At 34.1% G+C, this 27,997-nt stretch overlaps 1 protein-coding gene across 1 annotated transcript in view; it reads right to left on the reverse strand.

Moving 5' to 3' along the window:
* LOC144242001 (syntaxin-binding protein 5-like) overlaps positions 1-27,997 on the reverse strand; it is a 258,927-nt gene that overhangs the window by 54,820 nt on the left and 176,110 nt on the right. Inside the window, exons 9-13 of the mRNA XM_077776752.1 lie at positions 27,914-27,992; positions 20,566-20,720; positions 15,377-15,449; positions 3,783-3,930; positions 2,866-2,933 (exon numbers count right to left, since the gene is read on the reverse strand). Coding sequence (XP_077632878.1) covers positions 2,866-2,933; positions 3,783-3,930; positions 15,377-15,449; positions 20,566-20,720; positions 27,914-27,992 — 523 coding nt within the window. The remainder of the gene's footprint in view (positions 1-2,865; positions 2,934-3,782; positions 3,931-15,376; positions 15,450-20,565; positions 20,721-27,913; positions 27,993-27,997) is intronic.

A 27,997-nucleotide genomic window follows, 5' to 3' on the forward strand; every position in this document is an offset into this window, starting at 1 on the left:
CATTTGATTATGATGTATCTCATTGTGGGCCACTTTGGGTTCAATTTCATTGGAGTATTTGGAGGTTCTTGAACGCAAATGCTCATTTACTTCCTCAGGTTTTGTAATTTTTTGACCATTATTTTTTCATATAAGTTCTCTGCCCCCTTTTCTCTCTCCTTCTGGGACCACAATTATGCTTATATGGATCTGGTGGATGGTATTCTGTAAGTCCTTTAGGCTCTCGTTTTGTTCCACTCATTTGATAATTTCATATTACCTATCTTCAAGTTTGATGATTCTTTCTACATATTAAGTCTTCTGTTGATCTCTTCCTTTAATAAAAATTTTCAATTCAATATTTTTCCTTCAAATACCTTTTTTGATTCTTTTTTGTAGTTTGTCTCTACGGATATTCCTATTTCATTCATTCATTCATTTTCCTGATTTTGTTTAGTCTATTCATGTACTCTTATAGTGCACTGAATTTAAGAAAATTATTCTGAACTGTCAGTTAATTCACAGAAGTCCATTTCCTTAGGATCAGTTTTTTTGGAGGGCATTTTTGTTCCTTTGATTGGGCTATGTTTCTTTGTGTTTATTATTTCTTCTTGTGAATTTAGCATTTGAAAATACAGCCACCTCTTATGGCCTGGCTTAGTACAGGGGAAGATTTTCACCCATCAGCCCATGTAGAGATCCTTGGGGCTACTCAACCTTTAATGAGGATGTGTCTTCTTTGGGCTTATGTGTAATAATTTCCCAATTAGAGAAGTTTCTGTTTTCTTTACCAGTGGCTTGTAATCTCTTACTCCCTCCATAGTCTGTTGGTAGCACTGCAAGTTTTTTGGTGCTTCAACAAACCACTGAATTGTCTTTTGTTCTCTGCTGCCCCCAGGCATCCATCTTTCATTTAGTTCCTGCCTGTCAGTCTCTTAGGGATCCCAGTGTAAAGCAGGAACATTGAATATACATTCTGTTCTTTTATTTACCTCTAATGAAAGAAGAGGTAGGTTGGACGTTCCTCCTGAACACAAGCTGTGAGAATCTGGAGGAAGAGCTCACACAGCTGAAATGAAATGAAATGGCTGTGGCTATTCTAGGCTTTGAACTTGTCTGGGGTACTATTATTTCTAACTTATCTCTGGGGTTTTTGTGAAGGATTTTTGGAACTTGTATTGTTGTTACATCAATGTCTCTAGGCCACTTATTCTGACATCTTGCTGACGTCACTCTCCATTGATTTCTTTATGAAGTAAGTATATTGTAAATAGCATGTAGTTGGGTCATGTTTTTAATCCACTCTGCCAATGTGTGCATTTGAAACTGTGTATTCAGACCATTTATATTTAATATTGTTGATACGTTAGGGCTCAGTCCTTTTTTTTTTTTTTCACTGTTTCCTTCCCTCTACCTTTATAAGGATTATTTCAGTTATTTAACATCCATTTGATGTGTCAATAATGTTTTTGAGTATATCTTTAATATTTTTAATGGCTGCTTTAGGTCTTACATTACACATTTATAACCTGTCACAGTTTTCTGGTGTCATCATACTATCATTTTGAGGTTAAGTATAAAAAACTTACCTCCTTTTAAACCATTTTATCCTTTCCCATTTGTAATTGTCTTCAATAATTCCTCTAGGATATTTTTGGTAGGTATAGGATTCTGGATTGCCAGTTGTTTAATTCAGCACTTAAAACAGATCAAGTTTTCTTCTGGCCTTCATAGTTTCTGATGAGAAATCCACTGTCATGCCATTGGTTTTGCACTATCAGTAAAGCATCATTTCTCTTGTTTTTGTGATTTTTTACTTGGTGTTTAGTGTTCAGAAGTTTGACTATGAAGTGTTCTTTCAGCTTCTGGAATCTACTGGCTCATTATGTTGTCAAATTTAGTAAGTTTTCAGCTATTATTCCCTATGTAATTTTTCAATCCTGTTCTCTTTCTTCTTTCCTTCCTCACTGGACCTGTCTTGACACAAGAGGAGGAAAGTGTGTGGCTTCTCATTACTGTTCGTCAGTGGGTGAAATTATGGTACCCCACATGCTCTCCTCTAACACTATAGGTGATGAGTTTCATTACCATCCACAAGGATTAGAAGTTCCATCCCCCTACTCAGCTTTTGCTCAATGTCAGAAACTGATGCTCCCCACTCAGCCTCTACATAGGTTTTTCTGTGGTGGTTAGCTAGAGAGATTATTTATTAACAGTTTTCTGTCTTGATAGGTTGCCCCTTACATCATTCTTTGGGTAGACAGTGTTAGCTTTTATTGGGCTTTTTAATTGTTTAGTCTGTGCCCACTGGCAGTTCCAAGTTGCCAGCTTCTTCAGCTCCAATTCTAAGATAATGAAACAAAAAGGAAACCTAGGAAACTCACCACCATCTCAGTTCTTGGGTGTCGGGGGGCCCTAATCAGCCTCACTTCTCTACATCTTTTCCAATCATCTTATGTTTGTTTAAAATATTGGGGTGCCTGGGTGGCTCATGCCTGACTCTTGATTTTGGCTCAGGACACAATCTCACAGTTTGTGCATTCAAGCCTGAGATTCTCTCTCTTTCTCTCTCTCTCTCTAAATAAATAAATAAGCATTTGACAAAAAATATATATATAATAACAAGGGTTTTTGGTAGTACTTAGTAGGAAAAATAGAAAAATATCTATTCCATATCTCATAAGGAGAATTCCTTATAATCTTTTACGTCTTATCTTTATCTATTGTTATATCTCTATTTTCATTCCTAATATTATAGCATGAAGTCAGGTTCTATAGGAAGTAGTGACATTTCTGGTACTGCCAAAACACAATTAGAGGAAAGTGTAAAAATTCAATAACATCTTTTTGTTGATGAATTGATAAAGTCACAATCATTCCACTTACCCAGTAATAATAATTTCTGGATATGTTTGTGTTCCAAGGTTCCAAGCTCCTCCACTGATTGGCCACTCCTAAATAAATTATTCAGAAAGAATTTATGAGTTTTATTTTTTTAAATTTAAATGACTTAAAATTTTTAAATGAAAACATTTTAAAATAATGGCAAAAGATTCATTTAAAAATAAATGGCTATAAAGTAACAAAGGATGAAATGTGCAGCCATCTTTTAATTCTTTCCATTGAACAATTCCAAGTGCACAATTCTATCTTTAAAAATATAAATTTTAACAAATATTACCAGTTATATAAAAAGTAGTAAATATTTTAATCATACAAATACAGTGTTGCTACATTTGTCACATACTCTATGAACCAAACTATTGTAGTTCCATTTAACACAGAATGCTATGTAAATTGTGCGCCCTGGAGTTGTCCATTCCAACAGCCCTGTGTAAACAGAAATCCTAAATTACTATTGTAAGTATTTAGAAAATTATTTAACCATGAATTTTGTTAATTATGTCTTGTTGACTGAATAAGAAATAGTTAACTGAAAAGAGTTGACTCTTGAATTTTGTAAAACACAATCCTTCATCTAAAAAATTAAACATTACATCTTATGATTCAAATGTATGCTAGCTTAAATATATACTTAGTATATACTTACATACTGAGGTACATTTACCTATCATATATATTTATAAACTAATTATATAAGAAATTTATACTTGTGTAGGCTTAAAGCTATGTAGTAATTAGGAATTTTAAATTTCACAAGTTACATCTTTTGTAAACACCAGCTTATGACCTCAGAAGAATTTAGTTTAAGTCTTCTTAAATGGAAGCTCAGAAAATAACAGGAAAAAGTATGATCATATAATATGAATACAAGAAAATTTATTTTTAATGGTTACTTTTACCTTATTACTGTATCCTTGTTTTTTATGCTTGGCTCCTATAGAGTAGAGTATTAGAATCAGATCTGGTGGGCAATCAGCAAAGTATGCTGTGCATGTAACTGGTGATTCATGAATGTCCATTGGATACGGATTTTCAAAGATTGGAAAACTAATAGATGAAGACAATATATTAGTGTAATTTTCCAAAGATAAAAAAATGAAGTAACTTTTATAAAACAAACTCTAAAATCTTCTCAATATTAATTATGTTTCACTTAATTGTTTAGGTATCTTAAAATAAGGATCATATGAACAAGAATGCTCTTTTAAGAATATTTATCTATAAAATGTAATATGAATACTGGTAGAATTTTTTTTAAATAAGGTCATTGTCTTTTCTGTAATTCCAAAATTCCACAATGATATAACTTTGCTAATACAGATAGAATGAATTATGTTAAGCTGAAAATGTACTCATCAAGTTGACTTGTCAGTGTATTATAACACATCACCTAGGTGCTTTATCTATGTACAACTTTATGTAAATATTAATATATTATACTTATAAATGTTAAAATATCTTAGTTTGACATGTGTTTTCTAGTGAGGTAATACATAGCCAAGTGTTCTGTTTTTTTGCAGGAATAATTGAAATATGTGTTTGCTGTGTAGGTGTGTGCATGACTATATGTTTAAGATCATTTCCAATGTAAACTAGAGAACATGGTGGGAATATAGACTTATGGATGCAGTATGTTTCATATCCTCCGTCCACTATAATTTTAAAAATAAGTATCAGTATAGAACCACATAAAGAATTCTTAGAGCCATAATATATTGTGCACTTCTCATATACTAGAGGTAATAGGCACTGTAGTAGAGGGAGTTGAATGTTATTCTATGCTGCATAGGTTCTAGGTCTGTGTATTCATGTTATTTCTTATATAAGGATTTTTTACTGGGGGTCAAGGGGCTAGTAAAAATAATTCTCCACCATATTATTAGGAATTTAGTTAAAAATCTCATCCAAGAGTATGATGTGTATGTCTGTTGGCAAGGGTTTTCTTCCTCCGATCTGAAATGCTACAGATTCGATCCATGATAAGAATAGTAGTATATGCAAAATCAGGTGGAAAGGAGCAAGTTGTGTTTAATAAATGATATATCTGATAAAGGGTTAGTATCCAAAATATATAAAGAAATTATATAACTCAACACCCAGAAAACAAATAATCCAATTAAAAAATGACCTGAAGACATGACTAGACATTTTCCCAAAGAAGATATCCAATTAGCCAACAGACACAAGAAAAGATGCTCAATGTTACTCATCATCAGGGAAAGAAATACAGATTAAAACTATGATGAGCTATCACTTCACACCTGACAGAATGGCTAAAATAAACAACATAAGAAACAATAGGTGTTGGAATGGATGTGCACAATGGGGAACCCTCTTAAACTACTGGTAGGAATGCAAAGTGGTGTAGGCACTCTACAGTGTAGAAATTCCTCTTACATTAAAAACAGAACTACCCTATGATCCAGCAATTGCACTGCTAGGTATTTGCTCAAAGAATACAAAAATACTAATTCAGAGGGATAAATGCATGCCAATATTTATTACAGCATTATCTACTATAGCCAAACTAGGGAAGCAGTCCAAGTGTCCACTGATTGATGAATAAAGATGTAGTATATATATACAATGAACACTACTCAACCATGAAGAGAATGACATCTTGCCATTTGCAATAACATGGATGGAGAGCTAGTGTAATGCTAAGAGAAATAAGTCAGCCAGAGAAAGATAAATACCACATGATCTCACTCATATGTGGAAGTTAAGAAACAAAACAAACAAGCATAGGTAAAAAGAGAGAGAGAGAGAGAGAGAGAGAGAGAGAGAGGCAAGCTAAGAAACAAACCGTTAACTATAAAGAACAAACTGATGGTTATCAGAGGGGAGGTGGGTGGGGGAATGGATTGAATAGGTGACAGAGATTAAGGAGTGCACTTGTGATGAGCACTGGGTATTGTGTCGAATCACTATATTATAGACCTGAAACGAATAATTACACTATGTTAATTGGAATTTAAATTAGAACCATTTTTTAAAAAGAAAAAAGTACTATGTGGACCCAGAAATAAAGAAAGCAAGTAGGTTAAAATAGATGGATGAGAGGTTCTCTGTTTCAGAGTAGAAATTAAACACATCTGAGATTAATGAATTAGAAGTAAAATAAATGGATCACCTTAAAGTCCACATCTACAACTTCAGATTTGATAATAACAAGAGGTTACAATGATAGACTTCTGACAAAGTGAAAAATATCACGAAAATGTTTGGGGGAAATTAGTATGTTAGCAAAGAGTAAAGAGAAAGATAGTTAAGAAAAAAATAGCTAAAAATGTATTATAGAAATTTAGATGTGGAGATGTAAGCAAAGATATAAATCCAAGAAATCAAGAAGAGGAAAATTTGTAAGCCCTGATGCTTGTTTTCATATCAACAGTTAAGGGGAGAAAAAGAGGGAAGGGAAGTAGATAATTTGAAAAGGGGTACAAAGCTACAATATAATTACATTAAACATGGCTAAAAGTTAATTATTTGGAAAAAGAATATGTTAAGTTTCTTGTAACAGACAATGAAATGGGAAAGTCACATAGTTTAAAATGTGCGGCCAAAGGTGAAATGTTAAATAAAAACTAGTAAACAAAATGTCAATTCACATACTTATATAAACTAATGAAAACCATAGAATAAATGTATATACTGAAAACAGTGAGTATTAAAGGGCCTTAAAAGATAGCCAACTGGATATGGTATAAGTAACCAATATATATGGCACAGAAAGAAGAGTTGAATACTACTGAGAACAGAAAAGTACATTTTAATAAACCTAAGATTAGAACTTAAAGGAAGAGACATGTTAATAGAGGAGCCAGGCAGAATCAGTGATGACGATCTTAAGGCACAATCCTATATCTCTTTCATACTACTGAAATATAGGCTGCAAATGAATATAAAGAAGAATTTTGGCTGTGACATTTTAATTTTTTTTTGTTTTTTATTTATTTCTATGAGAGAGAGAGAGAGACAGCGTGAGCAGGGGAGGGTCAGAGAGAGAGGGAGTCACAGATTGAAACAGGCTCCAGGCTCTGAGCTGGCAGTCAGCACAGAGCCCGATGCGGGGCTCGAACCCACGAACCATGAGATCATGACCTAAGCAAAAGTCAGACACTCAACCGACTAAGCCACCCAGGCGCCCCATTGGCTGTGACATTTTTAAACGACATGGAAAGTAGAACTCAGGCTGTAAGTCATTCAACAAAAATTTACTGAGAACCTACTCCACGTGCAGACAAAGCCTCTCCATGATCCCTACAATCTGGTAGAGAAAAAATCATTTATCTGTGTCAAAGCTATGAACGATGGGAGCAAGGGAGATGTGAGAATCTGTAATAGGATATTTGATCAAATCATATAGGTAATGAAAGAATTTTTTAAATAAGGAAGTGACATCTGAGTTGGGCTTCTTAACATGTTAATAAAAGGAAGGGAAAATTAACACATACAGAGGAGAGAATAATACACGAAACTTCGAAATCTATAGGGCCTAAGAGAAGATCAGTGGGCCTAGAGCAGAGAATGAGGGAAAATAAGAGACAGGAGGATACTGAGCTTACTTTGTTCCCTGGACACACCAAGATAACAACTCTATCTGTACAACTAACTCTGAAAATGATCTAAAGACTGGCAGAACAGACTTTCAGCAATTAATTGTAGAGAAGAGGCCACACTGAAAAAGAGGGGCAGAGATGTGGTTGGGAACCAAACCCCTGGTGAGACTAATCACACATGAGAGAGATACCACAAGCATGGAGAAGTAGGAAGACTAGACCTCGCCCCAGGCACTGGGAATCTGCAGTAGGAAGGAGTCTCCATTAACATTGAGGCTTAACTCCAGGAAAGTCAGAGAGAGGTAGGAAACTGAGTCCCTGCCCTTAAAGAGCCATCATAATAAATAACCCCAACTGAGACATAGCACAGAAGCTGCAGTTTGAAAAGTTCCTGGAGTAAATGTGAAGATTTATTTACTAATCTCAGGATGTGCACTGAAGGGGCAGAGATCTCCAGGAGACTTCTCCAAGAACAAATGTTGGTGGGTGCATTTTTCTTCCCATCCTCCACCTAGATAGCTGCACACTTGGAAACCAGCCCTAACACTCTCCACCTATCTTGCTAGCACTGTGTGCCCTACCCCAATCCAACCACCTGTCTTCACAGGCATCCTGCAAAGCAGCTCCTGCCCATCTACATCCTGCCAGCATCCCAAGTATAGACCAGTGCCAATCCAAAGTTACTCCTGTCCTGAGGAGAGGAGGAAATAACCCCACACAGAAGCATACTTACAATTTCAACAAGTGAGCCTTTTAGCTGGCCATGCAGAAACAAAGCCCTGCTAGTCAGTGTGCCCAGAGTTATGGTAGAGGCTGACTGCAAATACCTAGTCTGGCGGCTGGCCTCATCAACCAACAAAAGCCTCTGTGGGCAAACAAGTAGAAAGCCCTGCCATTTCACTGTGCCTGTGAAGACTAATTATGAGCCTGACTGCTGACCCTACCTACCCACAAGACCACAAAGACCTCAGGCCCCTCAATAGCACAGGGACCAAACCCTGTCTAGTTCATCCAGAGCAGGCAAAGTGGATAACTGCAGCTGACTGGTCTAAATGCAGATGCTGCTCAGCCACAGACCAGGGTACACACAGCTCCCAAAGAAGACATCCTAGGAGGACCTAGGCCTGGTGACTAGGGGGAATATCGGTACAGAGCACCACAGGATCTCTTCTACACAAGGCCACTACTTTCAAGACTATGAGATATAGCTGCCCTCCATAATACAGAAAAACAAACACAGAGACAGAGGGATATGTCCCAAAATGAAAGAACAGAACAAAATCACAGCAAAAGATCTAAGCAAAACTGAAATAAGCTGTATGCCTGATAAAAATGTAAAGTAATGTCTATTAAGATACTCAATGAACTTCAGAAGAGAGTATATGAACTCAGTGAGAACTTCAACAAAGAGATTATAAAACAGAATCAGGCAGACATGAAAAATTCAATAATTGAAATAAACATACTAAAGGGACTAAGCAGCAGATAAGTGTAGGCAATAGAATGGCTCAGTGATCAGGAAGACAGGGCACTGAAAATGAAGCAATCAAGAATAATAATAAATGACACAGGTTAAGAGAGTTTTGTGACATCATCAAGAGAATTAACATTCACATTATAGGGATCCCAAAAGAAGAGAGAGAAAGAGGGCTAAAACTTATTTGAAGAAATAATAGCTGAAAACTTCCCTAATTTAGGGAAGGAAACACATCCGGATACAGGGATCATAGAGAGCCCATAAGAAGATTAACCCAAGTAAGTCCATACCAAGACACATAATTATTAAAATGGCAAAAAGTAATGAGAAAAAAAAGTTACTTAAAGGGAAATCCCATAAGGCTATCAGCTGATTTTTTAGCAGAAACTTTGTAGGCCAGAAGGGGGTGGCATGTATATTCCAAGTTTTGAAAGGAAAAAACCTACAACCAAGAATACTCTATCCAGCAAATAATAGAGTAGATTACCATTCAGAATAGAAGGAGAGATTAAAAATTTCCCCCAAAAAGTTAAAGGAGGTCATCAACACTAAACCAGCCTTACAAGAAATGTTAAAGAGAATTCTTTGAGTGGAAAGAAAAGGCCGTAAATAGAAGAAAATTATGAAAGAAAAAAGTTCATAGGTAAAAGAAACACATAATGAAGGTAATAGATTAATCACTAATAAAGCCAGTATGGAGCTTAAAACAGAAAAACAGAAAATTATATCTACAAAAACCATTCAAGGTATATACAAAATATGTAAAATAGGATATCATATTCATAAAACATGAAGACTGTAAAAATGTAATGCTTTTAGAATGCATTCGAACTCAAGTGACCATCAAGTTAATAGAAACTGCTATACCCATAAGATGTTATAGATGAACCTAATGATAACCACAAATCAAAAATCTGTATTAGATATACAAAAAATAGAAATTAAACCAAGTGTAACACTAAAGAAAGCCATCAAACCACTAGAGAAGAGAGCAAGAAAAGAGGAAAGGGACAGAGAAGAACTGAAAAAAACTAGAAAATAATTAATGGAATGGCAATAGTACACACCTACCAATAATTATTTATTTTAATGTTTATTTATTTATTTTGAGAGACAGAGAGAGAGGAAGGGACTGAGAGAGAGGGAGAAAGAGAACCCCAAGCAGGCTCCACACTGTCAGCAAAGAGCCTGATGCAGGCCTCAATCCCATGAACTGTGAGATCATGACCTGAGCCAAAATCAAGTCACTTAACCAACCCAGGCATCCCACCAATAATTACTGTAAATGGCCTAAATGCTCCAATAAAAAGATATAGGATGACCATATGTATTTTTTAAAATGGTCCTTCTATAAGAAGCTGCCTATAAGAAACTCACTTCAGAGCTACATACAGACTGAGGATGAAGGATTGGAGAAACATATACCATGCAAATGGAAGCAAAAAAAAAAAAACCCTCCAAAATAAAAACAAAATGGAGGCAATAATATTTAGATAAAAAAAACTTTAAAACAAAGCCTGCAATGAGAGACAAAGAAAGGCAGAACATAATGACAAAGGGAACATCTAAGAAGATGATATGACAATTTTAAATATCTATGTACCCAAATTGGAGCACCCAAATACATAAGGCACATATTAGCAAACATAAAGGGAAAAATTGATAATCAAACAATAACAGTAGGGGACTTTAACACCCCATTTATGTCAATGGTATCATAGAAAGAAAATCTAAAGGAAATAATTGCTTTGAATGTCACAATAGATCAGATGGACCTAATCAATATATAAAGATCATTCCATCCAAAAACAGCAGAATACACATTCTTTTCAATTGTACATGGAATATTCTCTAAGACAAATCACATGTTAGGCCACAAAACAAATCTCAATAAATGTAAGAAGATAAAAAATCAAACATCTTTTCTGACTACAGTGTTATGAAAATTAAACACAAGTATAAGAAAATCTGGAAAGAACACAAATACATGAAGGCTAACCAACATGCTACTAACCAACCAATGAGTCAACCAAGAAATCAAAGAGGAAATAAAAAAATACACGGAGACAAAGGGAATAAAAACCACATACAATAGTCCAATATCTTTGAGACACAGCAAAAGCAGCAAAAGCAGCTCTAAGAGAGAAGTTTATAGCAATACATGCCTACCTCAAGAAATAAGAGAAACCTAAAACAACCTAACCTTATAGTTAAAGGAGCCAGGAAAAGAAGGAGAAATTGAAAGCGGGTAGAAGAGAGGAAATAAAAATTAGAGCAACATAAAGATAAAAAATCCACACATAATAGAAAAGATCAGTGAAACCAGAAGCTGGTTTATCCTTTCTTTAAAATGATAAACAAAACTGGGGCGCCTGGGTGGCTCAGTCAGTTAAGCATCTGACTTTGGCTCAGGTTATGATATCACTGTTCATGAGTTCGAGCCCTGCTTCAGGCTCTGTGCTGACAGCTCAGAGCCTAGAGCCTGCTTCAGATTCTGCAACTACCTCTCTGTGCCCCACCCCCACTCGCATTCTGTGTCCCTCCCCAAATAAACATTACAAAATAAAAGGATAAACAAAACTGACAAACCTTTAGCCAGACACATCAAGTAATAAAGAAGGAAGACTCAAACAAAATCAGAAATGAAGGAAAAATAACAACCAAAACCACAGAAATAAAAAAAATTATAAGAAATTATGAAAAATTATATGCCAACAAATTGGACAACCTAGAAAAAATGGCTAAATTCCTAGAAATGTAATCCCACAAAGTTGATTTAGGAAGATAGAAAGTTTGAACAGAACTATTACTATTAGTAAAAGAATTAAATCAGTAAGCAAAAACTCCCAACAAACACAAGTCCAAGACCAAATGGCTTCACATGCAAATTCTACCAAACATTTGAAGAAAAGTGAAACCTTTTCTTAAATGATTCTAAAAAACAGAAGAGGAATGAAAATTTCAATTCATTCTACAGGCAAGCATTACTCTGATACCAAAAGTAGACTAAGACACTACAAAAAACTGTATGGACAAATACCTCTTTTTTTTTTTTTAATTTTTTTTAATGTTTTTTATTTATTTCTAGGAGAAAGAGAGAGACAGTGTGAGCAGGGGAGGGTCAGAGAGAGAAGGAGTCACAGATTGAAACAGGCTCCAGGCTCTGAGCTGGCAGTCAGCACAGAGCCCAACGCGGGGCTCGAACCCACGAACCGCGAGATCATGACCCAAGCGAAAGTCGGACGCTTAACCGACTAAGCCACCCAGGCACCCCAACCTCTTATGAACAACATAGATGCAAAAATCCTCAACAAAATATTAACAAGCTGCATTCAACAACACATTAAAAGGATCATTCACCATGATCATTCGCCACCCCAAATTTATTCTGGGGATGCAAGGAAAGATCGATATTGGCAAATCAATCAACGAGATACATCACATTAACATGAAAAAAGGATAAAAACCATATGATCATCTTAATACATGCATTTGACAAAATATAACATCCGTTCCTGAAAAAAACTCTCAACAAAGTGAGTTTAGAGGAAATATACCTCAATATAACAAAGGTTATATATTAAAAACCCACAGCTAGCATCATACTCAGTTGTGAAAATCTGAGAGCTTTTCCTCAAAGAACAGAAATAAGACAAGGATGTCCACTCTTGCCACTTATGTTCAACATAGTACTTAGAAATCCTAGCTGCAGCATTCAGACAACAAAAAGAAATAAAAGGCATCCGCATTGGTAAGGGAGAAGTAAAGCTGTCACTATTTGCAGATGCCATGAGACTATCTAGAGAAAACCCTAAAGACTCTACCAAAAAACTACTAGAATGGATAAATGAATGCAATAAAGTTGCAGGATACAAAAGTAACATACAAAAATCTGTTATATTTCTATACTCTAATTATGAAACAGCAGAAAGAAAAATTTTAAAACAATTTTAAGACCATTGCACCAAAAAGAATAAAATACCTCAGAATAAACTGAACCAAGGTGATGAAAGACTTGTACTCTAAAAACTATAAAACATGATGAAATAAATTAGAGATAACACAAATGGAAAGATATTCCATGCTCATGGATTGAAAGAATATCATTAAAATGTCCATACAACCCAAAGCTATTACATATTTATGCAATTTCTATCAACATACTAATATCATTTTTCACAAAAGTAGAACAATCCTTAAAGCTGTATGGAACCACAAAAAACCCCAAAAGCCAAAGCAATCTTGAGAAAGAACAAAGCCGGATTTATCTCAATTCCAAATTTCAAGATTTATGACAAAGCTGTAATAATCAAAGTAGTGCGGTACTGGCAAAAACAAACAAACAAACAACACAGACACATAGTCCAATGGAACAGAATAGAATGCCCAGAAATAAACCCATCCTTATATGGTCAATTAACGTATAACAAAGGAGGCAAGAATACACACTGAGGAAAAGACAGTCTCTTCAAAAGTGGTGTTATGAAAACTGGACAGCTACATGTAAAAGAGTGAAATGGGACCATTTTCTTACACTATACACACAAATAAACTCAAGTGAAAAACCCAAATGCAAAACCTGGAATCTTAAAACTCCTAGAAAAAGATAGGCAGTAATTTCTTTGACATCTGCTCTAGAAACATTTTTCTAGATATATATCCTCCAGCAAGGGAAATAAAAACAAAAATAAGCCATTGGGAGTACACCAAAATGAATAGCTTTTGCACCAGAATGGAAATCATCAACAGAGGGAAAAATGCAACTTACTTAATGGGAGAAATATTTGCAAATGATATATCTGATAAAAGGTTAATATCCAAAATATTTAAATAACTTACACAAGTTAACACCATAAAACCAAATAATCTGGTTAAAAAATGGACAGAGGACTTCAACAGACCTTTTTCCAAAGAAGACATACAGATGACCAATAGACACAGAATAAGATGCCCAACATCACAAATCATCAGGGAAAGGCAAATCAAAACCACAATGAGAGGTCACCTTACACCTGTGAGAATGACTAGACTCAAAAAGACAAGAAATACAAGTATTGGCAAGGATGAGGAAGGAAAAGAGATCCCGGTGCACTGGTACAGGAGTGTAAACTGGCACAGCCACCATGAAAACAGTATGGAGGTTTCTCAAAAAATTAAATCTAGAAATACTATGTGATCCAGTATTCCACTACTGTGTTCTTACCCAAAGAAAACAAAAACGCTAATTTGAAAAGATATATGCACCCCTATGTTTATAGCAGCATTATTTACAATAACTAAGATATAGAAGTAACCCAAGTGACCATTGATAGATGGATAAAGATGTGCCATACACACACACACAAACACACACACACACACACACACAGTAATATTACTTAACCATAGAAACTAATGAGATATTGGCATTTGTGAAAACATAGATAGGACTAGAGGGTATGATGCTGAGTGAAATTAAGTCAGAAAGACAAATACCATATGATTTCACTTACATGTGGAATCTAACAAACCAAATAAGTGAACAAAGAAAGAAAAAATTCTAGACTCATAAATACAGAGAACAAGCTGGTGGTTGCCAGAGGGGCAACAGGGGACTGGGGGTTAAATAAAAGGGATTAAAAGTTATAGACTTCCAGTTATAAATAAGTCACAAGATTAAAAGTACAGTATAGGGAACATAATGAATAATACTATAATAATGTTGTAATGCAACGGATGGTGATCACACTTATTGTTGTGAGCACTGAACAATGTAGAATTGTTGAATCAATATGTTGTACACCTGAAACTAATATGGTATTGTTAAATATACTTCAATTAAAAATGGAAAGAAGGTGAGGGAAAATCAGTTTCATTTACAATGAAAGTGTGTAACAAGAAGACAGTATTCATCAATTGCATCTACTTTTATTACTGTCCGTGTAACGGAGTTGAAAGCACCACTCTAACAGCAATATTTTATATTTCTTTCCATTGCCTACAACATAATGAGAAAGAAAAGAAAGTAAAAGAAGCCCTCCATCTCCTGTGCCCTTGAGTTCCTGCTCTTCTGTATTGTTGTTGCAGTAGTCCAATAACACTTATCATGTGCCATTTTCCATTAGTCCATAGCCTAGCAGATGGCCATATAGTATATTGTATAAATTTTCATACCAACTTTTTTGCTTAGGTTAGGAGCAGAAATGTGATCCATTTTATGTGTCCTGAGTCTCCAAATGCAACTTTCCAAACATCAGGTGTTGCCTTAAAAATGTGTTATAATTTTCTGTGTCTCCTGGTTTAGTTTTCATTATTGAGTCAATTACATTTATACAATTCTGACATAACAATATTCCACATGAAGAATATTTACCATCTAACATATACTAATGTCAATTATCTATGATGTCTTCCTGTATTTAATTGTAATGAATAGAGTATAAAAATAGTGTTAATCTTTAAATTAATAACTTACTTGCTTTGTGTCAGATCGACGACAATGAGATCTTTCTCCAGAAGTACTACAACAGCATAAGGTTCTTGAAATTCTACAAAAAAAATAAAAAGTAGAAGTTTTCATATTTTATGAAATAATCAAACTATCATTTCCTTTATCTCCTTACAAATGTTATTTAAATGATTTCAGAAGGCCAAAATATGAGCCACAGTAAGAAGTAACAAAGAGCACTTTTAATTAAAAAATATTGTTGTGTTTCTCAGACTTAACGTTTAAGATCATTATAGGGAATGTGAAAGTGAGAAGTTGTATTTTATAGTTAAATATTTCTCAATAATCATGAGGTGGTGATAGTAGTAGATTATTGGAAAAGAGTCTATCATCTCTGTCTCACAAACATTTATCTTATTCTTCCATAATTTTCCATTTTAGATCTGATTTCATGCGTGTAAGGAGATGTTCTAAGAAAATAGTAGTTCTGCCCTCCTGGGCTATGATATATTTTCACCTCCCTATGAAAGCAAACTCCTTATGCTAAAAAATTTAATTTCTAATTCAATATGATTTAACAGGTACTTAAAGATTGCCTATTATGTGCCTGAGAGTATATACCTCAAAGGTATAGAGTCTGAAGCAAAGAGTCTGAGGATAATCTGGGATTTTAAGTTCCTAAACTTTAACCCCTCCCTCCTTTTTATAGATTCCAGAAACTCTTCTTAGAACAAAGGATATATGGAGAATAAAACTGACAAAGTCCTTATTCTCATGAAATTTATATTTTAGGCCTGTATACAAACCATGAGGAAGTAAACAAATAGACTGAGAAAGTAATGTGAGCCATTTAAAAAATATCAAGGGTAATGGTATAAGAAATTATTTGTGGGTCAGGCAGAGAAAGACAAATACCATGTGATTTCACTCATATATGGAACTTAAGAAAAAAAAAAACAGATGAACATATGGGAAGGGGCAAAAAACCAAAATGAGAGAGAGAAGGAAAAAAACCGTAAGAGACTCTTTATATAGAGAACAAATTAAGGGTTGCTAGAGGGAGGTGGGTAGGGGATGGGCTAATTGGGTGATGGGTATTAAGGAGGGTACTTGTTATGATGAGCCCTGGGTATTATATATAAGTGATGAATCACTAAATTCTATACCCAAAACCAATATTACACTATATGTTGACTAACAAGAATTTAAGTAAGCATTTGAAAAAGACAAAAAAAGAAATGACTTCTGGCTGGTGGGAGAGCACTAATTTAGTTATTGTGGTCAGGAAAGGCATTGTTTTCCATTTACAATAGAGACTAATAAAGGAAAGGTACAATTAAAGTGTTCTCAATTTAAGGAGTTAAGTATTCGTAAAAATGCCTTCCATACATCATATTTGATTCTCAGTAGCTAGAACAGGTATTATATTACTATTATTCATTTCATCGACAAAACTAAAGTCTAAAGGGGTAATGAGAGAGGCACAAATATACAAAGCTAGTTAATTGAAAAAGCTGATTAAAAATTCAGTCTATTTTCACTATACCAACAGTTTAGTGACTTTAACAGGTATTTAATCCTAAACTCAACAATCACTTGACAAGAATTTTATTCAGAGAATTCAAATCTTTGGTGGGAAACCCAAGGAAATGGCCTTCACAGTCTTGAGAAGCTATAGAACCTACTCATATTTATAAGTCACACGTTATGAGAGAAAAACTAGAAAGAAAACTCCCAAAGCTGAGGAGTTAGGATGAATGCAGTCTTCATACTGTTTGCTATTCAATCTGTTCTCAAACTGAGTCTTCCTCTGCTTCTCCCTTATCTCTTAGAGCTATTTTAAATTTTCAACATTATTTTAATATTACTGAACCTAGGGTTTTTATAGGTTTTTTGTTTGTTTGTTTTGTTTTTCAGTTGAAGGAACACTGAAGTTCTATACTATTACTTTCTTCTTTGTCTTCTCTTTAGGACAATCATTGGTTGAGAAGCAATTGCTATAAAAATAAAATAGCTGAGACATTGGCATGAATGAGCAAAATTCATAAATAATTGTTTTAGGTGGTTATATCTGCTTTATCACTTGAGATAGGTACATCTGTTTCAGATTATTATTGTTTCTTTTCAAATAGTAAGTCCTTGGTGAACTGTGGTAACTTCTGAATACAAAGATCCTCTTAGGATTAGGAGTCAGTCTAAGACGGTTCAATTTTATGTCTATTATTTTTTAACAGTTTGATCTTAGGCAAATTCATTAACTTATTAGCTCAATTAAATTAATTCAATTTCTTTACTCATTGATATGGCAAAATAATAATAACTTCCTTAGATTGTTACAGAGATTAGGTATATATGAAGATGTTTAATGCAAAGCCTAGCACATAATATGCACTCAGTAGATGTTGATCATATCATTTCCTCTATTAGATTGGTTTATTTTTTAGCAGTCTTTTAACCCCAGCCCCCAACAAGGCAAAAAGTTCTATCATAATTACTACTTCTCTGAAGAGAAATGCATCATTTATGACACTTGTAGAGGACCAGATACAGTTAAATGTAAGTGTGAAACTGACTAATTCTGAGTATAGTTGGTTAGTTACTCTGGGCAATACCCCATGAGATGAGAGGCATTTGTGTTCTTTGAAAAATAAGCTGAATTGACAAATGTCAAAATGATTTATCAATATTAAAAACTGTTAATAAATTTATTTTAACAAATGCATAAGATTTATCATTACGGCTATAAAGAAGATTGAAGTTCCATATTTGTTCATATGGAGTTATAATCAAATTACAGTTAAGTGAAAAAAAGTGTTATACAGAATAGTACATAGAGTATATTGTCAATTGTACAAAAAAGAGATAATGTATATATAGATAAGTATACATATGCATAAAACTTTTTGGGAGAATACATAAGAAACAGAAATAGCAGTTGCCTCTTGAAGGGCAATGAGTAAATTTTCATTATATACTAAAGTGTACTGTAGGATCTTTTCTGTCATTTTCATGTATTATTGTTTTAACGCGAATGCATATATGTGGCTTAGAAGTGATAAGACATAGTTACAATATATTTATAATTTGCTTAACATTATTATTAAAATTGTCCTAACATCTCTACTAATGTGCAAAAGTTTATACATACAAACACACGCGTAAATTGCGTGGTTTGCATAGATCAAATGCTTTCAGTCTCTATTTCTGGCATACATTTTTCTCTAAGCTCTTTAACAGGAGGCATTTTCCTAAATTCAGCTTTTGGCCTTCTGTTTGTACTTTCTCCCTTTGTTCCTTTACCATTCATTCTCATAACTACAAAGAGCATCTATATTCTGATAATCCATAAATAAATATTAAAGACCTTTTTCAGCTCTTTTTCTGCTCTCTAAGCAATTTTATTGACTTATAATCAGACTTACCATTTTCTCTTTCCAAAAACTGTAGTTACTGAAGATGAAACCATTATTCTTAAAATGTTATCTTTGACTTCTCTATCATGTTGCTCTCTAAACCTAATTGGTGTCCAAATTCAATGAGTTTCCTGTTTCTATTCTTACAGGTAGCAGTGTTTTAGATCTTGACCATGTTAATGAACATTGCTACAAACACCACCCAGCTGTAATCTGGAAATTAAGATTTCAGTTTTTCTTCAGGCCCACACATTCTTTTTGGGCAAATTTTACTAAAGAAATTGCTTTCTTTCATCTTAATATTTTCTCAAAATTCCACTGTTGCTCTCTATCTCCAAATATCTCAAAAAGGTTTCCAATTTTTTCTCTTAAATTGATCTCATCATAGAAACCCTTACAAATTTGAAAATCTTTACTCAATATCCTTTTCAAGTGTCAGGTCTTTCTTCAAAGCCTATCTAAATCCTTTTTCCATGCAGCTTGGCATGAAAATTTGTCATTGACTCTGACTAGTCTATAAATTATATTCAAACCCATATAGCTCAGCACTTCAGTGGTATATTTTTTAAACTTAAGTCATAATTATCTCCCTCATCCAACCAGATTTTATGTGATTTGATATCAGAGATCAGCTTCATACTTCATCTACATTTTCAGTAAGTCCTTACAGTACTGAGACCATAGAGGCATCCAATAAATATTTGTTGATTGATTAACACAAGTAACTTGTCTGGCCCGACAGCCCTGGAAATAAAGTGCCATACTGATATTCCATATTGATTTATCCCGTCTTTAAATATGAAACTAAACATTTTAAGAAAACTAATAGAGTTGTAATAAAATAATTAATAGCTCTTCATAGTTACACAGTATGCTCATTTTGGCCTCCCAATAATCATATGGGGTCAATATTATTATTCTCTTTCTAAAAATAATAAGCCGAACTAATAAAAGTAAAGTGACTTACCCAAGTTCACCTAGCTAGTGACTGACAGGGCTAAATTATAAAGCCAAGTACTGTGTCTCCAAGTCTAGAGTTCCTCCTTTTAAATATTCCCTCTTGAAAAATTGTAGTTATATATATGTATATACATACATACTGTGTTGTTTTAATCATAAACTCATATTTTACTTTTTATGTGTCATCCTTCTTAATTTTTAGGTTTCATTATTAAAATATTTCATTACTGTTAGATTTCATTATATAGTTTGCACATAAGCTTTTATGTTTATAAAGAGTCTTTATATTCAGGATGCATCTCTTCCCCCAAAGGCCCTTCTAATTATTCTCATAATTGAAATAAATCACTAACCACACATCAGCAATCCTAGAGTAATCAGAGGTGCTGCAGTTGCATCTGAAGCAAAGCCAGATGTGAAACAGATGCAGTACCACCAGAGTTACAGATCACTGATATCAGGTAAGTGCTTTAACTTTGATTAGCACTGGAATGGATGGGTGGAGCTGGTCTAGGAGAGGCTATTAGGAGACCTCAGTTTCCCCAAGTGATTTCACCCTGGACCCCTATCGGACCCTCCCAGCTCAGCTTCCACCATCCTTATCAAAGTTTAAAGCACTTACCTGACATAAGAACCTGAAACTCCAGCACTGCTGTACTACATCTGTCTTACTTCCAGTTTGTCAAGTAGGTACAGTTGCAGAACCTGCTCCAGCACCTGTAGCTCAGTGTTGTACCACAGCAGATGTCAGCTGCCAAAACTAAAAATATTTAAGCTTAATTTTATTAGGACCTTATTGGAGAAATTATTTTCAACATTAATAGTTTCATTTTTGTTACTTACCATTAGGATATGGTGTTTCACATAAAGTAAGAAATTCAACAATAGGATGATCCATTTCAAGCACTGTGATTGCTTTTCCATGCATGATGGTTAAACTTGGTCTTCTGCAAGCTTTGTCATAGGACAATCCACCAGAAAATATTATGAATGGTTCACTACATAGAAAAAAAAAGTTAATGAGATTGAGAGGTCCTTTAAGATGATACAGTTATCACAGACTGAGCTAATGAAGAACAAGTTTGGTGAGAATTATACACAATATAATTTGTCAGAGAGAAAACATCTGTCCTGGCCCAAAATATTTCAACCAGATGACTTACTATTCTACCATATCCCTTTTTATGGAGGTAAGTTCTCACCATTAAAATTACTAATGAATCAGTCTAAAGGTGTTGAGGTGGGTTAGGGAAAAGGTAGGAGGGCTGAAGGGGGGTAAAGGTGCTCGTTGACTGAAAAGGACATCTTCACATATATTAGTTGATTCCCAAAACTCTGTATTAGTACCATTAGAATATTAAGCTATGTTAGTTTATTATATTAGCCATTTGGCATGTGGGGTCCAAAATTCCTAAGGGACAAAAGAGGTAAATTTCAATATAAGATGAAATGCAAAAGTAACAATCCCAGAGAGTGGTAGAAGGTAACATTAAAATTCTATATAATGGATTTTCTGTAGGAAAAGAGTTATGATAAAAGGTAGAAAAAACAAAAAATGTGATCTTCTCAAATTTACCTTGGGTCAGCCAGTTCTATTTAATAAAACTAACATCAAATTTTTAGGGCAAGGGTGAGATGACTATAAAATATTACAGTTGTAAGAAAGTTATGAAATAGTGTCATAATTTTTCACTTTACTCAAAGTAATATCTATGTCTCTAGTTTATATATATAAAAGAAAATATGTTGATGAAGTATTCTCAATAAGTAAATACTAACACAAAATATTCTTCTCCAAAATAATTTTTAAAAAGAACTAGACACTAATTTTACCAAATTATTTGAGAACATATGCTTCTCTACATAATTTACTTCCATTTATTCACCAAAGAATCAACTAGTTTCTAGAAATCACTCCATAAATTTCCCTTTCTCTTTCACTTTGTACTGTACATAGCATCAAACATTACCAATGGAACATTTGCTAATCTTATGCTGGCTATATAACAACAACAAAAAGAGCTCTTAAAGTTTCCATTAAAACCTACATATAAAATGTTTATACTAATTTTTGTTTATAATTCTGTCTTAATGGTTTAACATAAATATTAAAGTTGTAAGGTAAATAGGAAAAAGTGCTCTAATTTATTTTTTATTTAATTTTTAAAAAATGTTTACTTATTTTTGAGAGAGAAAAACAGAACATGAGTGGGGGAGGGTCAGAGAGATAGAGGAAGACACTGAATCTGAAACAGTTTCCAGGCTCCAAACTGTCAGCACAGAACCCTATGTGGGACTCAAACTTCAGTGAAATCATGAGTTGAGCCGCATTTGGACACTTAACTGACTGAGCCAACCAGGCTCCCCTCTAATTTATTCTTCTGAAGTCCTGAATCACTTGAAGTGAGTTAGTCTCACTTCAGTAATTTGGCATATTATATTACCAACCTAGCAATGTCAGTATTAAGCAACATTTTTTTCCTATTAAATAAATGCTTATATTATTAAGACTTCTCTCCAGATTTAAAAATCACTTCTAATGAAATCAGTATGTGTTTTTGCACCTTTTTGTGTTGCTTTGTTTTATAACAAATGTCATGATTTGGAGAACATATTATCTTTCCATACATATTGAGCTTAATTGCTCCAAATATTAATAAGGCCTAGACATCAATTTTTTCCACATGAAAGTATAAACTCTCATCTCCTAGTACTAATCCAAATAAGGTTAAGAAGCAGTTTACTCTCCCTTTATTGGCAAGCACACTGGAAAATATGTCATTTCTAATTCTGGAACAAAACCTTTTCTGCTCTTATGACTGCATCAGAAAACATTGGGTCTAAAGTTAGTTGCTGATATATATATGCACTTCTCTGTAAAAAGTTATTTCCTCAGGAAAATGTTCAGGAAACCACTCATAAATAATTGCATTAGATACTTTATTTAATCACATTAAATCCTCATAAGTATAATCCTCATATTATTAATGAGGTTAAATAGCAACTAAGCAGAAAAACCCAAAAGAAAATGGAGATGTAAGATTTCAAAGCCTATTCTCCTAAACACTGATCTATACTGCCTATGCTGATAAGGAGTCAGGGATTAATGCAGGTGAACTTGTTCAGAGTGAAGCAGCTATTGAGTGGCAGAATAAGGATTCAAATTCAGACTCCAAAGTCCATGCTTTCACTTCTAATGTTTCTAAAAGTGTGTACATAACCTAATAAATGTTCTGAAAAAAGTTTTTAATTTAATAATTTGATAAACACATGCAAACCATATCTCCCTTTTGAAATTTTATAATTCAGGCCATATAGATTCTAAGTAAAGATTCTAAGAAACTGCATAGTAAAGAATCCAATTTACTTTTATATAATGCAGAATTTCTCAGATCTCTCAAATGTATTTGATTACAGATTCCTAGTTTGTCATGAATATAGTAGTGATCAAAGGGAAACACAATTTCATAAGCACTATACCACAGTAAATTGCCTCCTTTATTACTTAATACAAATGTTTCTTGGTATACTGATCAGATGGGTTATTGCAAAATAAATAGATATAATTAATAGTTTCTTCATACATAAAGACAACATTAACACAAATTAAAAATTATTGACAACAACTTCAATTCCAAAGGCATTATGCTGAGTGAAAGAAACTAGGTTTAAAAGGTTACATTATATGTAAATGCATTTATATGACATCTCAAAAAGGCAAAACTATAGTGATGGTGAACAGATCAATGGTTGCTGGGGGTTACGAGGGGAGAAAAGTGTGACTGTTTGGAATAGCATCAGAGAATTTTAAGGGTATGGAAATATATTCTTATCATGATGATGATTTTCAGGCATCTATACATGTGTTAAAATCCATAGTACTGACACCAAAAGAAAAAAGTCTATTTTGCTGTACAATTTGTAAAATAAATATAATATAAAAAGCATTAAAATTTTGTCTCAATGGGGAGGCAAGATGGCAGAGAAGTAGGGAGCTCCATATATTTCACTCGCCCCCATCTCTCAAATGGAGAAGGCCTGAAGCCATAGGAACCCTTACAGAATCCCAGGAGTTTGGGAGAAAACAACCTTATAGGACTACCTCAAGAAACAAGCCAAAGTACACATGGTAGAGAGTCCCAAATACCACTATGAGTAGGGAAATAAAATAACCAAGGTCTCAACAAGAGAGACCAAGAGACACCATTCAAAGAACACTTCCTAAACGGACAGGCCCTGGACAGCCTTCTTTAATAGAGCAGTACTCGCAGGTGCAGAGTGCATAACAAGCTTTTAAAAACAACAAGAGACAGAAAGCTAGCCAAAATGATGAAATGGAAGAACTCTACTCTGAAGAAATTCCAGGAAGAAATGACAGTTAAAGAACTGCTCAAAACAGATAAGCAAAATAACTGAACAAGAATTCAGAACAAGTCATTAAATTAATCGCGGGGCTTGAAAAAGGCATGGAAGACAACAGAGAAACTATTGCTACAAAGACTATGGAGCTTAAAAATAGTTGTGATGAATTAAAAAATGCTATAAATGAGATGCATAATAAAACGGAGGCATCCAATGCACGGATTGAAGAGGCAGAGAGGAGAATAGGGGAATTAGAAGAAACAATTAGAGAAAAAGAGAAAGCCGAGAAAAAGAGAGATAAACTGATCCAGGAACATGAAAGGAGAGTTCGAGAGCAGAGTGATACAATCAAATGGAACAATATCTGTATCATAGGAATTCCAGAAGAGGAAGAAAGAGGGAAAGGAGCTGAAGGAGTCCTTGAACAAATAATAGCAAAGAACTTCCTCAATCTGGGAAAGGAAACAGACACTGAAATCCAAGAGGCATAGAGAACACCCCTCAGACGTAACTTGAATCGATCTTCTGCACGATATACCATAGTGAAACTGGCAAAATATAAGGACAAATAAATTTATGTAAGGAATACAGGAGTGCTGATGCATAGGGGTACATGGACCCCAATGTTCATAGCAGCACTCTCAACATTAGCCAAATCATGGAAAGAGCCTAAGTGTCCATCAACTGACGAATGGATCAAAAGATGTGGCTTATCTATACAATGGAATACTACATGGCAATGAGAAAGAATGAAATCTGGCCATGTGTAGCAACATGGATGGAACTTGAGGGTGGAATGCTGAGCAAAATAAGTCAGGCAGAGAAGAACAGATACCATATGTTTGCATGTATAGGTGGATTAAGAAGACTTAATGGAGGACCATGGGGGAGGAGAAGAGAAAAAATAGTTGGGGAGAGAGAGAGAGAGAAGCAAACCATGAGAGACTCTTGAATACTGAGAACAAACTGAGGGCTGATGGGAGTGGAGGAGAGGGGAAGAGGGGTGATGGGCATGGAGGAGGGCACTTGTTGGGATGAGCACTGGGTGTTATATGGAAACCAACTTGACAATAAACTATTTAAGAAAAAGAACAGATTGTTGAATGAGTAAAAAGAATTTGTCTACATGAAAGCAACAAGATAAACGATAACTTGTGCAATATAATATGATACATATTAAAATAACACTTGTTGAATATTTATAACGTTCCAGGTATTATGTGGAGAACTTTACTTGCTTTATTGTATTTAATCCTTATGCTACCCCAATGAGAAAACTACTCTTATTCTTATTTAACAGATGTATACACCGAGGCTTAGAAAACTTTACACATGAGTCTATCAGTAGGTGGCCATGATTAAAAGGGATTAAAAGACTAGCAGAAAATAGTTTTATTAACTGCAGAGAATTTGAGAATGCTAGGGGTAGCAGGTAGAAAGATCATTATTCCTTTTTTTGAAGAGGATCAGTTTATTAAGCCTGGGGACCATCAGGGTTGGGGCACCAGTAAGCAAATTATTGAGTGGGGACCAATGATTTCTAAGCAGAATGGTTGTTCATCCCTAGAAATGTAAATAAAACCAGTTTGTGATAAATAAAGCAGAAAACAATCCCCTTGCATCTGCTACCTATGCAATCCTTTAAGAGGGCTTATTGCTGCAACATATTTGATAGTGATCTTCTTAAAGTTCCTGCTCCTGCCACAGCCATCCCAATTTTTGACTTCACAAAGTTTTTACTGTATACTAGGTGGAGCAGAAGTATAGCTATTTATTTTCACTGGAAGACTATGGCTCATTTGCTGTAATACCTTTCAGTACTCTTCAGCATCTCCTCTGCTGTTTAGTCTCCTTGTGTTCTGAATGATGGAACCACTGCTTTTAGAGGTGACTTTTTAAAATATCGTAGTAATCACAACAATCACGCACAATGTACTAAAGTGCACAGTAAGTGGGATGACAGTAATTATTATCTACAATATAGAATTATTTCACATTAGAAATCTGAATTATTTATACACAAAGTTGGATTACAAATTACTCAAATAAATCATTAGGATCAGTGGGATAATTTTAACAATGTGAAATATCATGGCTTGGATGATGACAATGATTAATTTCTTTCTATTAAGAAATCCATTACATGCCACTCATGTAAACTTATGACAGTACAAACTTCATGCATAATTTTATTTATTCCTCACAAACAACATAATTAGATAGGTATAATTGATGAGGAAATAAAATTTTAAAAAGTTAAATTTCAAGGTCACATAACTATCTTACTCTATTTGGTAAGGATCTTTTTGTTTGTTTGTTTGTTTTTTGAGAGATGGTGCAAGTGGGGAAGGGGAAAAGAGAGAAACAGAATCCCAAGCAGGCTCCACAACGTCAGCACAGAGTCCAATGCAGAGCTCAAACTCACTAACCATGAGATCAAGAGTCTAATGCTTAACCGACTAAATAACACAGGCAGCCCCTCCCCCCTTTCTTAGTTTAGTTTTTTGAGGGAGACAGAGTGTATGGCAAGGATCTTAATAAGGTATTTTACACTTGAATTCCTCATTCTCTTCTCTTCGCGATCACCCTTTCCTGAGGAATCTTTGCACGTTCACCCTTTCATCTCTTTGTGTGCCACCATCCTATCATCACTTAAGCCCATCTCAGGTATTTCTTTTCCCAAGAAAAATTTTACTAATCTCTCTTCACTGTTCTCTTCCCCTCTCTCTCTAGGCTGGGTTAAATGTCCTTTTGCTGTGCTCTCATAAAAGCACCTCACATGTTACATGTAAACCACTAGTTTATGGCCTTATTTCCTCTACTAGACCATAACAGATTCAAAAGCAGACAATATTCTCTTTCATTTTAGTAAACTAAACAAGTTTCTACTAAACAAGTGTGTAGTATGTAGGGATAATTAATAACTACTAATATATGTATATAATAATATACGCATTTTTGTAACATGTTTCCATATATAATATTCACATGTTTTGATACACATAAAACATACGTAAAATGTTTCCATCCTTAGTAATTAAATTTAAAATGTTTTAATTATTTAATTATAAGAGTCTAAATTAATATGGATTAAATGTAGCTATAATACTGAGAATACATACCAGTGTGAACATATAAGTAATATAAAGTAGAATTATCCAACTCAGAGTTGAAATAAAATTAAGGTTTAGGTAAGGTTGATAATTATAGTAATTCTAGATGAGAATATTACCACTAATAATTACTGTAAGTGAAAAGAACACTGTTGATTTACAGGATAAGACTGCTATGTACACATGATAAAACTTTATTATATATTATTGTTCAATTTTTATGTCTTAAATTTAGTACTATTTTATTATGTTAATATACAATATACATAACTATTTATCTTTCCAACTAACTATAATCTTTCCAATTTCAGAATGTAAAATCCTAAAGTACAGAAACTTGGTAATGTATTTAATTCTATCATGTAAATGCTAATAGGTATGTTTCTGCTTAATAAAACGGAATGATCGTTACCTGTAATGTGTTTGGCCCAAAAGTCCTACATTGTTAAAATTAATGTACATAATACTCATCTGAATATTCAGAGAAAGTTAAAATAATTAACAGTTGCTATTTGTAATATTCATTATAATAACATCATAGATATTCCTATTAAACAATAAGAACCATTATCATAAATGAAGAGGATATAGCCCATTAATATACTTACATAATTATGTAAAACTTTAAATAATACACAAACATCAAAGGTTATTTGCATTTTCTGTCTCTCTTTCTTATATAATTTCCCATATTCCCCAACGTAAAAAATGCATACCTGCTTCTACAGGTCTTGTATTCTACTTTAAGAATTGGTTTACAAGATTCAGATTTTCTTCCTTCTCTTTGACTTTTTCCTAAG

The sequence above is a fragment of the Crocuta crocuta genome, unplaced genomic scaffold (genome assembly GCF_008692635.1).
Source record: "Crocuta crocuta isolate KB4526 unplaced genomic scaffold, BGI_CrCroc_1.0 scaffold87, whole genome shotgun sequence".
Classification (NCBI taxonomy): domain Eukaryota; kingdom Metazoa; phylum Chordata; class Mammalia; order Carnivora; family Hyaenidae; genus Crocuta; species Crocuta crocuta.